The sequence below is a fragment of the Somniosus microcephalus genome, unplaced genomic scaffold, assembly GCF_052327205.1.
Source record: "Somniosus microcephalus isolate GS21.2 unplaced genomic scaffold, FLI_Smic_1.0 unresolved_chr7, whole genome shotgun sequence".
In the NCBI taxonomy this organism is placed as follows: domain Eukaryota; kingdom Metazoa; phylum Chordata; class Chondrichthyes; order Squaliformes; family Somniosidae; genus Somniosus; species Somniosus microcephalus.
The window spans coordinates 31,080,767-31,097,411 of NW_028225185.1; the positions used below are offsets into that span (position 1 = coordinate 31,080,767).

The window sequence follows — 16,645 nt, forward strand, 5'->3', positions numbered from 1 at the left end:
TAGAATTTTATAAGTTTCAATGAGATCCCCTCTCATTCTTCTAAACTCCAGCGAGTATAAGCCCAATCGACCCAATCTCTCCTCATACGTCATTCCTGCCATCCCAGGTATCAGTCTGGTGAATCTTCGCTGCACTCCCTCCATGGCAAGAACACCCTTCCTCAGATAAGGCGACCAAAACTGCACACAATACTCAAGGTGTGGTCTCACCAAGGCCCTGTACAACTGCAGCAAGACATCCTTGCTCCTGTACTCGAACCCTCTCGCTACGAAGGCCAACATACCATTTGCCTTCTTAACTTCTTGTCGATAAGTAAACGAAGCGAAGATGGGTCAAAGTGGTTAATGGCTCAAAGAGCAGGCTGTGAGCGCGAGGGTGGACAGAGGGCTGATTTGGTGCGGGGCGGGGAAGAGATCGGAGGACGAGGATCCTGAATGGCGATAGGCTGGGGAGCAAGGGGCCAGCGTGCTTGGCCGAGGATTCAACAACGACTTGCCTTGATCCCGTGCCTTTAACGTAGTAAATCGTCCCAAGGCGCTGCATAACACAATTTGACACCGAGCCACATAAGGAAATATTAGGACAGGCGACCAAAAGCTGGGTCAAAGAGGTCGGTTTTAAGGAGCGTCTTAAAGGAGGAGAGAGAGGCGGAGAGGTTTAGGGAGGGAACTCCAGAGCTCGGGGGCCCTGGCGCGGTCGCCAGTGGCGGAGTGATGGAAATCGTGGGGTGCGTAAGAGGCCAGAATTGGAGGAGCGCAGAGATCTCGGAGGGTGGGAATTACAAAGATAGGGAGGAGGGATTTGAAAACAAGGACGAGAGTTGTAAAAAATCGAAGAGTTGCTGGACCGGGAGCCGATGTAGGTCAGCGATCAACGGGGGGGGGGGGGGGGGGGGGGGGGTGAACGGGACTCGGTGCGAGTTAGGACACGGGGCAGCGGGAGTTTTGGATGAGCTCGGGTTTACGGAGGGCGGGAGACGGGACAGGGGGGAGCGTCGGAACAGTCAGAGTCTGGATGAGGGTTTCCGCAGCAAATGAACAGAGGGCGGAGTTGGGGAGGAAATCGGAGAGGGGGAGGGAAGCAAAATTCAACCGAAGACCCGTCACACGGTAAACGAGCAGGCCCTTCTGCTTTCTGCACAAGCTCAGTGTGACGTGAAAGCTCTCCGCATATTTATTCCAGCGACTTTTAGAGAGACTTAGCACGCACAAACTGCAATTCCATTCTGTGAGAAAAACAACAGCATTTTTACAAGCAATTAACAGTCACGATCGTTGCCACAATCAGAATGGAATGCTAGCATTTAAATTCAATGGGGCGGGGATTAGATAAGTTTAAATTATAGAGGGAAAAAAAGAGATTGTTGGACGTAAAGTGCATTTGAAATTCTTTTGCGAATACGCGACTCAACCTTCCAGGTGAAGTTATTCCCTGCTTATTCCACCCGCCATGTAACCAAGCAAGGTAAATATACATTCAAATGGTTTCTTTCTTTGTAGAATATAATTGATATTTCATATTCAATTTTTGTTTTAAATGCAACGGATGTGCACGCAAGAAAGCAGTCACCTAGATTCCACGCCGGGACATGGCTCCAACTGCTCCGTGCTGGAGTTTCTGCTCCACTTGACTCTCCTCCTACTCCTCTTCATCGCACCCCATCACCATAGCCTATTCCTGAGGGAGCGCCGCACTGTCAGATGGCAGTACTGAGGGAGCGCCGCACTGTCGGAGGGGCGGTACTGAGGGAGCGCCGCACTGTCGGAGGGGCAGTACTGAGGGAGCGCCGCACTGTCGGAGGGGCAGTACTGAGGGAGCGCCGCACTGTCGGAGGGGCAGTACTGAGGGAGCGCCGCACTGTCGGAGGGGCGGTACTGAGGGAGCGCCGCACTGTCGGAGGGGCGGTACTGAGGGAGCGCCGCACTGTCGGAGGGGCGGTACTGAGGGAGCGCCGCACTGTCGGAGGGGCGGCACTGAGGGAGCGCCGCACTGTCGGAGGGGCGGCACTGAGGGAGCGCCGCACTGTCGGAGGGGCGGCACTGAGGGAGCGCCGCGCTGTCGGAGGGGCGGCACTGAGGGAGCGCCGCACTGTCGGAGGGGCGGCACTGAGGGAGCGCCGCACTGTCGGAGGTGCCGTCTTTCGGGTGAGACATTAAACCGAGGCCCCGTCTGCCCTCTCAGGTGGATGTAAAAGATCCCACGGCCACTATTGGAAGAAGAGCAGGGGGGAGTTCTCCCCGGTGTCCTGGGGCCAATATTTATCCCTCAACCAACATCACTAAAAACAGATGATCTGGTCATTATCACATTGCTGTTTGTGGGAGCTTGCTGTGCGCAGATTGGCTGCCGCGTTTCCCACATTACAACAGTGACCACACTTCAAAAAAAGTCCTTCATTGGCTGTGAAGCGCTTTGGGACGTCCCGAGGTGGGGAAAGGCGCTGGAGAAATGGGAGTCTGTCTTTCTGTCAGACTGATACCTGGGATGGCAGGAATGACGTATGAGGAGAGATTGGGTCGATTGGGCTTGTACTCGCTGGAGTTTAGAAGAATGAGAGGGGATCTCATTGAAACTTATAAAATTCTAACAGGACTAGACAGACTAGATGCAGGAAGGATGTTCCCGATGGTCGGGGAGTCCAGAACCAGGGGTCACAGTCTAAGGATAAGGGGTAAGTCATTTAGGACAGAGATGAGGAGGAATTTCTTCACCCAGAGAGTGGTGAACCTGTGGAATTCTCTACCACAGAAGGCAGTTGAGGTCAATTCGTTAAATATATTCAAGAAGGAGTTAGATATATTTCTTAAGGCTAAAGGGATCAAGGGATATGGGGAGAAAGCAGGGACCGGGTACTGAATTTGGATGATCAGCCATGATCTCATTGAATGGCGGAGCAGGCTCGAGGGGCCGAATGGCCTACTCCTGCTCCTATCTTCTATGTTTCTCTCGAATTCCCCATTGGATTTCTTGGTGACTGCCTTATCTTGTGCAAAGTAAATGCCACGACTTGGAAGTGACTTAAGCGCAAACTAAAAGTTGCAAAAAAACTTCTGGGCAATCTTTTAATTTCCAAAACTTAAAATGGCAACAGAACAAAAACAGGTTTGCTTTTAAATTCCATGGGCATTGGTGGTGGAATTTTTTGAATTGGCAAAACTAAAATTGCAGGAAGCCACGTTCGCTTTCAAATTGCAAAAAAAAACCAGCTTGGCATTTAAATTGCAAATGGGGAGGAAAGTCAGAAAAGGAAGGTTTTCGCATCGCAGGGTAGCGTGCAATTACTTAACCTGCCAAACTAAAACTGCAAAGACTAGGGTTACATTTATAGGTTGCAATATGGGAGGGGAGGGGGTCAAAAAAAGGAAGGTTTTGCAACCAGCAATTTTGGTAATTTGCAAAATCTTAAAATTGCAAAAAGCCAAGTTCTCTTTCAAATTAAAGACTTGCATTGGAAGTGCAATTTTTGCAATTTGCACAAATTAAAATTGCAAAAAGCCAAGTTCTTTCAAATTAAAGACATGCATTGGTGGTGCAATTTTTGCAATTTGCACAAATTAAAATTGCAAAAAGCCAAGTTCTCTTTCAAATTAAAGACGTGCACTGGCGGTGCAATTTTTGCAATTTGCAAAAGTTTAAAATTGCAAAGAGCCACGTTCCTCTTTCAAAATGCAGACGTGCATTGGCGGTGCAATTTTTGCAATTTACAAAAGTTTAAAATTGCAAAGAGCCACGTTCCTCTTTCAAAATGCAGACGTGCATTGGCGGTGCAATTTTTGCAATTTGCAAAAGTTTAAAATTGCAAAGAGCCACGTTCCTCTTTCAAAATGCAGACGTGCATTGGCGGTGCAATTTTTGCAATTTGCAAAAAACTTAAAAATTGCGCAAGAAAGCCTGTTTGATTGCAATGGGAAGGAAGAAATCAGCCCCCGGAACCTTTTTTCTTGTTGCAAGGCCCAGGAACCCCCCCCCCTCTCTCTCTCCACAGAAAGGATACGGCGGTGACCCAGAAGCCGGGGATGCCCTCGATCAGCCGGTTGCGCCGCTCGAAGTGCGGCCGCCGCAGCTCGCTGTACTTGCGCTCCACCTGCAGGATCTCCTCGCTGGCCCGCTCGCTCAGCGTCTCCAGCTGGTGCTGGCAGCCGTCCAGCGCCTCCAGCGCGCGCTGCGTCTCCAGCGGGGGTTGCCCGGCAACCGCCGCCGCCCCGGCAACCGCACCCGCCGCCAGCGGCGCCCCGGCAACCGCCCCCCTGGCAACCTGCCCGGCAACCGTCGCCCCGGCAACGGCCGGAGCATGCGCAGTGGCAGTGGCGGCGGCCGCCCCCGGCCCGCCCTTGGCCTTGACGGCCGCCCGATCCCCGGCCTCCGGTTCCTCCAGACGCGGCAGCTTGGCCTCGGGAGCCCCGCAGCTCATCTCTTCGGCTTTTTTTTCTCCCTCTCCCTCTGATCGCGTCGTGAGTAGAAGAAAATTGTTTTTTAAAAATTATAAAAAGTTTCCGTTCCCTCCCCCTCCTCAGACAATCTTGGCGCTTTTTTTTCTCTTCGCTTTTTCTCTCTCCTCAGAAAAATTTTCGTCCGATTTGAAATAAACTTTACCTCATTTTTTTTCTCTTCCCGTCGCCGTCACTCGCTCCTAAAGCGAGCTCCGGTTGGTCGGTTGTTTTCCCTCCAATCGCCGGGCGGCTCTCATTCGGCAGTTCAGGAAAGTAAAGCGGGCGCCGGTTGGTCCAGTTGTTTTCCTCCAATCGGCGTCCGCCTCTCATCCGCCTCCCCTGCTGAAGTAAAGCCTGCTTCTGTTGGTTGGCGGCCACCCTCCAATGGCCGGGCGGCTCTCATCCGCCTGGCGAAGAAAGCAAAGAGGGCGCCGGTTGGTCGGTCGTTTTCCTCCAATCGGCGCCCGCCTTTCATTCTCCCGCCCCCCCTAAAGTAAAACAGGCTGCGGTTGGTTCGCCGGCATTCCGCCAATCCGCGGACGTCTCTCATTCGCCTCCCCCCCATCCCAACCACCGCTCCTAAAGTAAAACAGCCTCCGGTTGGTGGGTTGTTTTCTCCCAGTGGGTGGGCGGCTTTCATTGGTCCACACCACCGCTCCAAAAGTAAAGAGGGCTCGGGTTGGTCGGTTGTCTTCCACCCAATGGGCGGGCGCCTCTCATCCGCCTCCCGGCCCCTTTTCATTGCAAACGGCGTCCTGATTGGACAACCTCTCACCTCCGGCTGCGGGCTGAACGCTCTCCTGCTAAATTAAAAAACGCCAACTTCTTTGCCAACAAGGATCGCAAACCTCACTTTCAATATTTTATTCTTCAGCTCAAGTTTATTTTTTTTTTAAATGACCTCAGATTTGGAAAAGTCTTCGGTTTGAGGGCTGGGTCAAAGGGCATCCTCCATGACGTCAGCAACCCGGAAGTGCTGCCACCTTGACCAAATTAAAGGGATAGTCCGCTTTTACAGATATCACAAACTGCATCTATCTATCTATCTATCTATGTATCTATATATAAAAGGATATGTCTGTCTGTCTGTCTGTCTCTCTCTGGCCGGCTATACAATCATAAGTTATAGAGCGTACCTATACACATATGTTATATCAAAAGAAAGCTCATCATTAGGGGACTCTTGTAGGCGTATTTACTTTTTGGTCGGACAAAAATTGTGCCGACAGTATCCAAAAAACGTTCAAAATTCCGCTCATTATCCGCTCATTTGCATCGAGTGGGGACGGGTTCATTGCGTGTGCGGGCGGGCCATCCTACAGTTGAGTGACGTGATGATTGACCAATCCTACAGTTCAGTGACCTGACGGTTGTGTGGGCGGGCCTTATCATTCTGAACCGAGGTGAGTGGCCGCCATCTTGATTCCAAACTGTTCATTTCTTTTTCCCGCTTTCTGCGTGTTTCTTTTCAAATCTACATTTCCAGCAAAAAAAAAGTTGCTTTTAAAACACAAGGATCGCACAGTTCTGGTCTCCATATACCTTGGTTAGACCACACTTGGAGCACCGTGCACAGTTCTGGTCTCTATATACATTGGTTAGACCACACTTGGAACACTGTGCACAGTTCTGGTCTCCCTATACCTTGGTTAGACCACACTTGGAGCACTGTGCACAGTTCTGGTCTCCATATACCTTGGTTAGACCACACTTGGAGCACTGTGCACAGTTCTGGTCTCCATATACCTTGGTTAGACCACACTTGGAGCACCGTGCACAGTTCTGGTCTCTATATACATTGGTTAGACCACACTTGGAACACTGTGCACAGTTCTGGTCTCCCTATACCTTGGTTAGACCACACTTGGAGCACTGTGCACAGTTCTGGTCTCCATATACCTTGGTTAGACCACACTTGGAGCACTGTGCACAGTTCTGGTCTCCATATACCTTGGTTAGACCACACTTGGAGCACCGTGCACAGTTCTGGTCTCTATATACATTGGTTAGACCACACTTGGAACACCGTGCACAGTTCTGGTCTCCCTATACCTTGGTTAGACCACACTTGGAGCACTGTGCACAGTTCTGGTCTCCATATACCTTGGTTAGACCACACTTGGAGCACTGTGCACAGTTCTGGTCTCTATATACATTGGTTAGACCACACTTGGAACACCGTGCACAGTTCTGGTCTCCATATACCTTGGTTAGACCACACTTGGAACACCGTGCACAGTTCTGGTCTCCATATACCTTGGTTAGACTGCACTTGGAGCACTGTGCACAGTTCTGGTCTCCATATACCTTGGTTAGACCACACTTGGAGCACTGTACACAGTTCTGGTCTCCATATACCTTGGTTAGACCACACTTGGAGCAACGTGCACAGTTCTGGTCTCCATATACATTGGTTAGACCACACTTGGAGCAACGTGCACAGTTCTGGTCTCCATATACGTTGGTTAGACCACACTTGGTGCACCGTGCACAGTTCTGGTCTCCATATACCTTGGTTAGACCGCACTTGGAGCACTGTGCACAGTTCTGGTCTCCATATACCTTGGTTAGACCGCACTTGGAGCACTGTGCACAGTTCTGGTCTCCATATACCTTGGTTAGACCGCACTTGGAGCACCGTGCGCAGTTCTGGTCTCCATATACCTTGGTTAGACCACACTTGGAACACCGTGCACAGTTCTGGTCTCCATATACCTTGGTTAGACCACACTTGGAACACCGTGCACAGTTCTGGTCTCCATATACCTTGGTTAGACTGCACTTGGAGCACTGTGCACAGTTCTGGTCTCCATATACCTTGGTTAGACCACACTTGGAGCACTGTACACAGTTCTGGTCTCCATATACCTTGGTTAGACCACACTTGGAGCAACGTGCACAGTTCTGGTCTCCATATACATTGGTTAGACCACACTTGGAGCAACGTGCACAGTTCTGGTCTCCATATACGTTGGTTAGACCACACTTGGTGCACCGTGCACAGTTCTGGTCTCCATATACCTTGGTTAGACCGCACTTGGAGCACTGTGCACAGTTCTGGTCTCCATATACCTTGGTTAGACCGCACTTGGAGCACTGTGCACAGTTCTGGTCTCCATATACCTTGGTTAGACCGCACTTGGAGCACCGTGCACAGTTCTGGTCTCCATATACCTTGGTTAGACCACACTTGGAGCACCGTGCACAGTTCTGGTCTCCATATACCTTGGTTAGACCACACTTGGAGCAATGTGCACAGTTCTGGTCTCCATATACCTTGGTTAGACCACACTTGGAGCACCGTGCACAGTTCTGGTCTCCATATACCTTGGTTAGACCACACTTGGAGCAATGTGCACAGTTCTGGTCTCCGTATACCTTGGTTAGACCACACTTGGAGCACCGTGCACAGTTCTGGTCTCCATATACCTTGGTTAGACCGCCCTTGGAGCACTGTGCACAGTTCTGGTCTCCATATACCTTGGTTAGACCACACTTGGAGCAATGTGCACAGTTCTGGTCTCCATATACCTTGGTTAGACCACACTTGGAGCACCGTGCACAGTTCTGGTCTCCATATACCTTGGTTAGACCGCCCTTGGAGCACTGTGCACAGTTCTGGTCTCCATATACCTTGGTTAGACCACACTTGGAGCACTGTGCACAGTTCTGGTCTCCATATACCTTGGTTAGACCACACTTGGAGCACTGTGCACAGTTTTGGTCTCCCTATACCTTGGTTAGACCGCAATTGGAGCACCGTGCACAGTTCTGGTCTCCATATACCTTGGTTAGACCACACTTGGAGCACCGTGCACAGTTCTGGTCTCCATATATCTTGGTTAGACCACACTTGGAGCACTGTGCACAGTTCTGGTCTCCATATACCTTGGTTAGACCACACTTGGAGCACCGTGCACAGTTCTGGTCTCCATATACCTTGGTTAGACCACACTTGGAGCACTGTGCACAGTTCTGGTCTCCATATACCTTGGTTAGACCACACTTAGAGCACTGTGCACAGTTCTGGTCTCCATATACCTTGGTTAACCACACTTGGAGCACTGCGCACAGTTCTGGTCTCCATATACCTTGGTTAGACCACACTTGGAGCACTGTGCACAGTTCTGGTCTCCATATACCTTGGTTAGACCACACTTGGAGCACTGTGCACAGTTCTGGTCTCCATATACCTTGGTTAGACCACACTTGGAGCACTGTGCACAGTTCTGGTCTCCATATACCTTGGTTAGACCACACTTGGAGCACTGTGCACAGTTCTGGTCTCCATACACCTTGGTTAGACCGCACTTGGAGCACTGTGCACAATTCTGGTCTCCATATTATAAAAAGGACATAGAGGCACTGGAGAAGGTGCAAAAAAGATTTACAAGGATGATACCAGAACTGAGGGGTTATAACCATCAGGAAAGACTGAACAGGCTGGGGCTCTTTTCTCCAGAAAAGAGAAGGCTGAGGGATGACCTGATCGAGATCTTTACAATTATGGAGGGTTTGATAGGGTAGACATAGAGAAAATGTTTCCAGTTGTGACCAGAACTAGGGACCATCAATATAAGAGAGTCGCTAATAAATCCAATGGGGAATTCAGGAGAAACTGCTTCACCCAGAGAGTGGGGAGTGTAGTGTCCGCGTATCAATAACACATGGACTGCAGGAGAACGGTAATAACAGGTGTTTACTGAACAGAGCGTATGCTGGAACTAACGGTACAAATTACTACACGGTGTTACATACAGGTGTGGTCACTACTGGTACTGCAGTATACAGGGGCTGTAAAAGATAGTTCCTCTCTTAAAGGTACATACATTACAATTCCTCCCCTTTTAGATAAACAGTACATAACATTCATTTAACAATTAAATAATAACTAATTACAATTACAATTTTCTTTGTACTATATACATCAGTTGAAAGTAATCATTTATAAGTTCAGTCTTTGAGGAGGCTTCCTGATCCTGACTGGATAGCGCCTTTCTCGAGTATCCTGTTCTTGCGGCGGAGTCGATTCTGGCTCACTGTCATTGGTTGGTTCGTCAGCTTCCAATACTACTGCTTCTGAGGTAGACGCAATCTGTACTTCGGGTTCATCACCAGGTACGTATGGGCGAGGCGTGGGGTTGACTTGTTCCTGTGACTCTCGAATCTGGTCAACATGGCGTCTCACGATGCTCTCTCCAACGTCCACTGTGTACATTAGTGGTCCCTGCCGTGTGCATATCGTTCCTGGCTGCCATTTTTCTGTTCGGTAGTCGCGGGCCAAGACTGGTTGCCCTATCTTGAAGCTCCTGGTTGGCTTCTCATTGATGTGCTGGAATTGCTTATTCTCAACATCTCGTCTTATAATAATAATAATCAACTTTTATTGTCATTGTTAGTGCACAAGTGCAGTACAACGAAATGTAGGCTTGCGGCTCCCGAGTGTACATTTTGATTAAGACATTTAACATTCAACATTCATTTGGCTTGTAATACATTAACATAAACATAACCATAATAAAGTGCATTGGCAGATGTGCAGGCTTTAGAGTTTATTTGTGGAGTTCAGTAGGATGACAGCCCTGGGAAAGAAGCTGTTCCTAAATCTGGTCGTTCGGGTGCGAATGCATCTGTAGCGTCTCCCAGATGGCAGGAGGGCGAACAAACTGTGGCTGGGGTGGGTAGGGTCTTTGATGATGGACCGTGACCTCCGTAGACAGCGTTTCTGGTAGATGTGCTCTATGGTCGGTAGCCGGGTGCTGGTAATGCGTTGGGCAGTTTTGACTACCCGCTGCAGGGCTTTCCGGTCATAGGAGCTACAGCTGCCATACCATACTGTGATACAGTTCGTCAGGATGCTCTCTATTGTGCAGCGGTAAAAGTTAGAGAGGATCAGGGGTGACAGGTTACATCCCTTCAGCCTCCTTAGGAAATATAGGCGCTGCTGGGCCTTCTTCACCAGAGAGGAGGTGTTGAGGAACCAGGATGTGGACTCTGATGAACTTAAAGCTGTCCACCCTTTCCACCACAGCCCCATTGATGTGGATGGGGGTGTGACTTCCGCCTTTAGACTTCCTGAAGTCCACAATGATTTCCTTGGTTTTCTTGATGTTAAGGGCCAGGTTGTTATCGGCGCACCACTTCACGAGATGCTGGACCTCCTCCCTGTAGGCTGACTCATCGTTGTTGGTGATCTGGCCTACTACCGTGGTATCATCCACAAACTTGATGATGGTGTTGGAACCATGAACAGCCACACAGTCGCGGGTGAAGAGGGAGTAGAGGAGGGGGCTCAGCACACATCCTTGTGGGGCCCCCGTGTTCAGGGTCAGGGGGGGGGGAGGTGTGGTTACCTAATTTGACAGACTGGGGTCTGTTTGTTAGGAAGTCCAGGGTCCAGTTGCAGAGGGAAGTGTTCAGGCCAAGAGTGTGGGGTTTGGTGGCCAGCTTGTTGGGGACGATGGTGTTGAATGCTGAGCTGTAGTCTATGAACAGCATTCTGATGTAGGTCTCTTTACCGTCTAAGTGATTCAGTGCAGAGTGTAGAGCAGTTGTGATTGCATCCTCCGTTGATCTGTTTGCACGATAGGCAAACTGGTGTTGGTCAAGGGAGGCAGGAACACTGGCTTTGATGTGAGCCAGGACCAATCTCTCGAAACACTTCATTATGATGGGTGTGAGTGCGACAGGTCGATAGTCGTTCAGACACGTCACAGCCGTTTGCTTTGGCACAGGAATAATGGTAGCGGTCTTGAAGCATGTAGGGACTACTGCCTGGGCCAATGACAGATTGAAGATGGTGGTGAAGACATCAGCCAGCTGATCAGCACATTCTTTGAGTACCCGTCCAGGGATGCTATCCGGTCCAGCAGCCTTTCGTGTGTTCACTCCGCGTAGAACACCCCTTACGTCGGAGGTCGACAGAGTGAGCACCTGGTCTTCCGGGGGTGGCAAGGCTTTGGTAGCCGGCTCCCTGTTGTCCCTGTCAAAGCGAGCGTAGAAGTTGTTAAGCTCCTCTGGTAGTCAGTGATGGACTGGATGCCTTGCCACATGCGCCGGGGGTCCGAGTTGTTGTGGAAGTGATCCTCAATCTGCAGTGTCTGTTTCCTTTTGGCAGTCCGGATACCCTTTTTTGGGTTGGTCCTAGCTGCACTGTAAGCCGCCGCGTCGCCAGATTTAAATGCTGCGTCGCGTGCTTTCAACAGCGAGCGGACCTCCCCGTTCATCCAGGGTTTCTGGTTGGGGTATGTCCTGATATTTTTATGGGTCGTGACGACCTCGACGCAACTGTTGATGTAGAATAGCACTGTGGATGCGTATTCCTCAATGTCATTATGGGCAAACATGCTCCAATCAGTGCGTTCGAAGCAATCCTGAAGCTCCGAGACTGCCCCCTCTGGCCATTTGGTTTGAGCAAATCCAGGCAACATCTTAACCTTCGGTTAAAGAACATCATGGCTGGAGCTTGGTTGGTGACTGCATGTGTCGCATTCCGGTAAGCAAACAAGAAATTATCCACCTTGTGTTGCAGTGGTATGTTGTCGTTATACATCGCCTTTATTGCTTTTTTAAAGATTTGAACAAACCTCTCAGCCAATCCATTTGTGGCTGGATGATATGGGGCGGATGTGTAATGCTTTACCCCATTATTCCTTAAAAACCTCCGGAAATCCTCGGACACAAACTGTGGTCCATTGTCAGAGCAAATCTGTTCTGGCAAGCCATTCCTGGCGAAGATGGTCCATAGGACTGCAATAGTTTTCTCCGTGGTGGTGGAGGACATTTTGATGACCTCTGGCCATTTCGAATGTGCATCCACGGCGATTAAAAACATTGAGTCCATAAATGGACCAGCAAAATCAATGTGTACCCATTGCCATGGAGATGAGGGCCACTCCCATGGGTGTAGCGGGGCCTGTGGTGGAGCGTTTTGGACTTTCTGGCATCCTGTGCATCTCTTGGTCATTTCCTCGATTTCTTTATCGATTCCCGGCCACCACACAAACGCCCTGGCTAGGCTCTTCATTTTTACCCCTCCCAGATGACCCTCATGAAGCTCATTGAGCACTCTATCTCTCAACTTGGGTGGAATTACCACTCGGGATCCACACATCAAGGTCCCCCGGCACATTGACAGCTGTGCTCTCCTTGGCGAGAATGCTGGCAACAGTGAGTCGCCATGTGCTGGCCATCCCTTCACCGTCAAATCATAGACCTGAGAGAGTGTCGGGTCATTTCGTGTTTCCTTCTCTATACTTGAGTTTGTAACAGGTAGACATTCGACTATGGTCGAGTGGAATATCTCAACAGGGTCCACTGCAGGTGCTTCCTCCACCGTAGGCAGCGGCAGGCGCGACAGCCCATCAGCGTTTCCATGCTGTTTTGTGCCCTTATACTCTATGTCGTATTGATGTGCCCCTAGAAAAAGGGACCATCTTTGCAGCCGTTGCGCCGTCATCACCGGAACGCCCTTCTTTGGGTTAAAAATGGAGACAAGAGGCTGGTGATCAGCCAGTAAGGTGAATTTCTGCCCGTGCAGATAGTGATTGAACTTCTTCACCCCCCACACTAGGCTGAGGGCCTCCCTGTCAGTCTGGGCGTAGTTACGCTCGGCTGAGGTTAACAAGCGTGACGCAAAGGCTATTGGCCTCTCTGAACCGTCAAGGAATTTGTGCGACAGCACCGCTCCAATGCCGTAGGGAGACGCATCACATGCCAACCGAATCGGTAGTGTTGGATTGTAGTGGGCCAATACTTCTTTTGAAGTGATTAGGCATTTACATTTCTGAAAGGCACGCTTACACTCACCACTCCATTTCCATGCTGCTCCAGTTTGCAGCAGGGCATTCAGTGGGTGCAGAATTGTAGACAAATTTGGCAAGAACTTATGGTAGTAGTTCACCAACCCGAGGAACGACCTCAGTTGCGACACATTTTCCGGTGCTGGAGCCTTGACTACTGCCTCAATCTTGTCTGGGGACTTATGTAACCCCTCTTCATCAATCACGTGGCCACAATACGAGATTTGTTTCCTGAAAAACTTGCATTTGGGGCGGTTGGCTCGTAGCCCATATTCTTGTAATCTAGTGAGCACCTGCTCCAGGTTGGCAAGGTGTTCACTGTCATTTTCGCCCGTAACCAGGATGTCGTCCAAATAACACTGGGTCCCCGGGATCCCTTGCAGGACTTGTTCCATCGCCCTCTGCCAAATAGCCGGAGCTGATGCTACCCCGAATACCAGTCGGTTGTACTGGTAAAGACCTTTGTGAGTGTTTATCGTGAGGTATTTTCTAGATGCTTCTTCTACCTCCATTTGTAGATACGCTTGGGCCAGATCAATCTTCGTAAAGTGTTTCCCTCCAGATAGTGGGGCGAAAATATCTTCTATCCGCGGAAGTGGATATTGTACTGTGTGAAGGACTGGGTTCACAGTTACCTTAAAGTCCCCACAGATGCGAACCTTCTTCGGCTCCCCAGGCGTGCTGCTCAATGATTTCTTCATTACAGGAATGATGGGTGTGGCCCACTCGCTCCAGTCCACCTTGGACAGCACACCCGAACGCTCCAGACTCTCCAGCTCTGCTTCGATGGCTGGGCGGCTCGCATACGGTACCGGTCTGGCCTTAAAACATTTTGGGTTTGCGTTATCTTCAATTTTTATTGTTGCCGTTACGCCTTTTAGAGTCCCAAGTCCTTGCTGGAACACCTCTTTCGCGTCAGTTAGAATTTTTGACAGTCGTCCAGGTGTGACGTCGTCATCCTTTTTGTCAGCCACAGTTAGCGCCTGAATGGAATGCCAATCCAATTGTGTCTTTCGGATCCATTCACGTCCCAATAATGGTGGTCCTCCATCTTGTAGTATATATAGATACAGTTTCTGTGTTTCCTTGCCGTTGTATTTAACAGGCACCCTTATTTTTCCTCTGGGGTAGACTTTATGCCCCGTATATGTCTTCAAGACAATGGACGTGTCCTTCAAGGGTATGTGTGAGAATAGCCGCTCGTAGTCTCGTCGATTCATGACTGTTAGGGCTGATCCTGTGTCCAATTCCATCTTTACTTGGGACCCTGCTATCATGAGGGTGACCCAAATGGTTCGGTGATCCTCCTTTGCGATCACGTTGTGTAACTTTAGACAACTTAGTCTCCTGCTCCCGGAGTCATTATCACTCTTCTGATCTTCTGAACTACTGTCTGTCATCTTTTGTACTTTCTTGTGCTTTTCCTTAGTAGTTCTTTTAGTGTTGGTTTTCTTTCCCGACCTGCAGACTCGTGCTATGTGTCCCACTTTCCCACATTGCCTGCATACTTTGTCCTTAAACCAGCAATCCTTCTGGTCATGGGTTGTTCTGCCACAGCGATAGCACTTTTCTGCTCCATATGCCATTTCATTGGTGCTATATTCTTGCGGTTTCTGTTGTATTTCCGCAGCTCCCTGTGCTGCTGCTTCGTAGGATACTGCCACGCTGAAAGCCTTTTCTAGCGTATGGTCCTTTTCCGAAAGTAGTCGTTTCTGGGTTCCTTCACTGGAGCCCGCAGACAAACTTATCCCTTAAGGTATCTGCCAGTCCTGCTCCGAACTGGCAGTGTTTCGATAACTTGCGTAGTTCCGTAAGATAGTCAGCATTACTCTCGTCTTTGTGCTGGTTTCTTTTATGGAACTTGAATCTTTCTGCTATCAGTAGCAGTGTAGGGTTTAGATGTTCCTGTAAGATATTGACAATCTCTTCAAAGCTTTTTTCCATTGGTTTAGCTGGGGTAATTAAATTCCGCAATAGGCCGTACGTTCTCGCACCCATCAAATTCAATAATACCGACGCCTTCTTTTCATCGGCCACCTCATTTGCCTTGCAGTACACTTCAATTCTTTCCACATACGTGGTCCAGTCTTCTATTTCGTTGTCGAAAGCAGTGATACTGCCACTCTTCGGCATCTTGGGTGGTTTAAAATGGCGCCTCCTGCGCTTTTCCTTCTTCCCCCGCTGCTGCCAATGCTGCTCCTAGCGTTCTAAATAGTAATGGCGGCGCCCCGCGGCTTTCTGCGCGTCTCTCTTTTGTTAATTAATTTTCTTAGTTTTATTCTTCTTCGACGCTGTCCACTGCGCGTCTCTTTTCCTTCCCCCTTTTTTATTTTCTTTAACGCTGCCCGGCTCTTGAGCACCGGCCGCGCCCTGTGCGCTCCACCCTCTCTTTCTCTTTTCCTTCCCGACGACGCTGCTCGGCCCCCTTGCAGAGCCGCTCGATCGAGCTCTAGCCCGCCGCAGTCCAGGAAGGGTCAGCGCACTACCTGCTACCAGCCCGATTTGCTGGAACACCTTGACTGGAGAGCCAAGCCCAGCTCTCCACAGCCTCCCCTGCGATTCTCTGAACTCCGATGGATCACTGGGCGGTTGCCCACGGTCGACACCCGTTGCTCTGGCTTCGACCTCCAAGAAGCTTCTTTTCAGGGATGGATCCCCGTGAGGTGATGCAGTACTGCAGGTGAGTTTGAACCTGCTCGTCGCCACTGTAGTGTCCGCGTATCAATAACACACGGACTGCAGGAGAACGGTAATAACAGGTGTTTACTGAACAGAGGGTATGCTGGAACTGACTGTACAAATTACTACACGGTGTTATATACAGGTGTGGTCACTACTGGTACTGCAGTATACAGGGGCTGTAAAAGATAGTTCCTCTCTTAAAGGTACATACATTACAGGGAGAATGTGGAACTCGCTGCCACAGGGAGTGGTCGAGGCGAATAGCGTAGATGCATTTAAGGGGAAGCTGGATAAAGACACGAGGGAGAAAGGAATAGAAGGATATGGTGATGGGGTGAGATGAAGAGGTTCGTGTGGAGCACTCACATCAGCGCGGAGCAGTAGCGCTGAAAAGCCTCTTTCTGTGTTGGTAGGCTTGATGTAATAAATTATCTTGCCAAAACGTCTTCATGTTTCCAACAATTTCTGTGCGTATTTCATGCAGAGATATCAGTACTGAGGGAGCGCCGCACTGTCGGAGGGGCGGTACCGAGGGAGCGCCGCACTGTTGGAGGGGCGGTACCGAGGGAGCGCCGCACTGCCGGAGGGGCGGTACTGAGGGAGCGCCGCACTGTCGGAGGGGCGGTACTGAGGGAGCGCCGCACTGTCGGAGGGGCGGTACTGAGGGAGCGCCGCACTGTTGGGGGGCGGTACCGAGGGAGCGCCGCACTGTCGGAGGGGCGGTACCGAGG

The 16,645-nt window shown here is 50.1% G+C and overlaps 2 protein-coding genes across 2 annotated transcripts in view; one reads left to right on the top strand and one right to left on the bottom strand.

Moving 5' to 3' along the window:
- The window catches only part of LOC147086725 (protein SET-like), a 94,103-nt gene extending 89,349 nt beyond the window's left edge, over positions 1-4,754 (bottom strand). The window contains exon 1 of the mRNA XM_085978309.1: positions 3,996-4,754. Within this exon, the coding sequence (XP_085834435.1) occupies positions 3,996-4,412 (417 nt within the window). The 5' untranslated portion in view covers positions 4,413-4,754. The remainder of the gene's footprint in view (positions 1-3,995) is intronic.
- Positions 4,364-16,645, top strand: part of tpk2 (thiamin pyrophosphokinase 2) — a 106,932-nt gene continuing 94,650 nt past the window's right edge. Inside the window, exon 1 of the mRNA XM_085978891.1 lies at positions 4,364-4,452. The gene's annotated coding sequence lies outside the window, so the exon portion shown is untranslated. The remainder of the gene's footprint in view (positions 4,453-16,645) is intronic.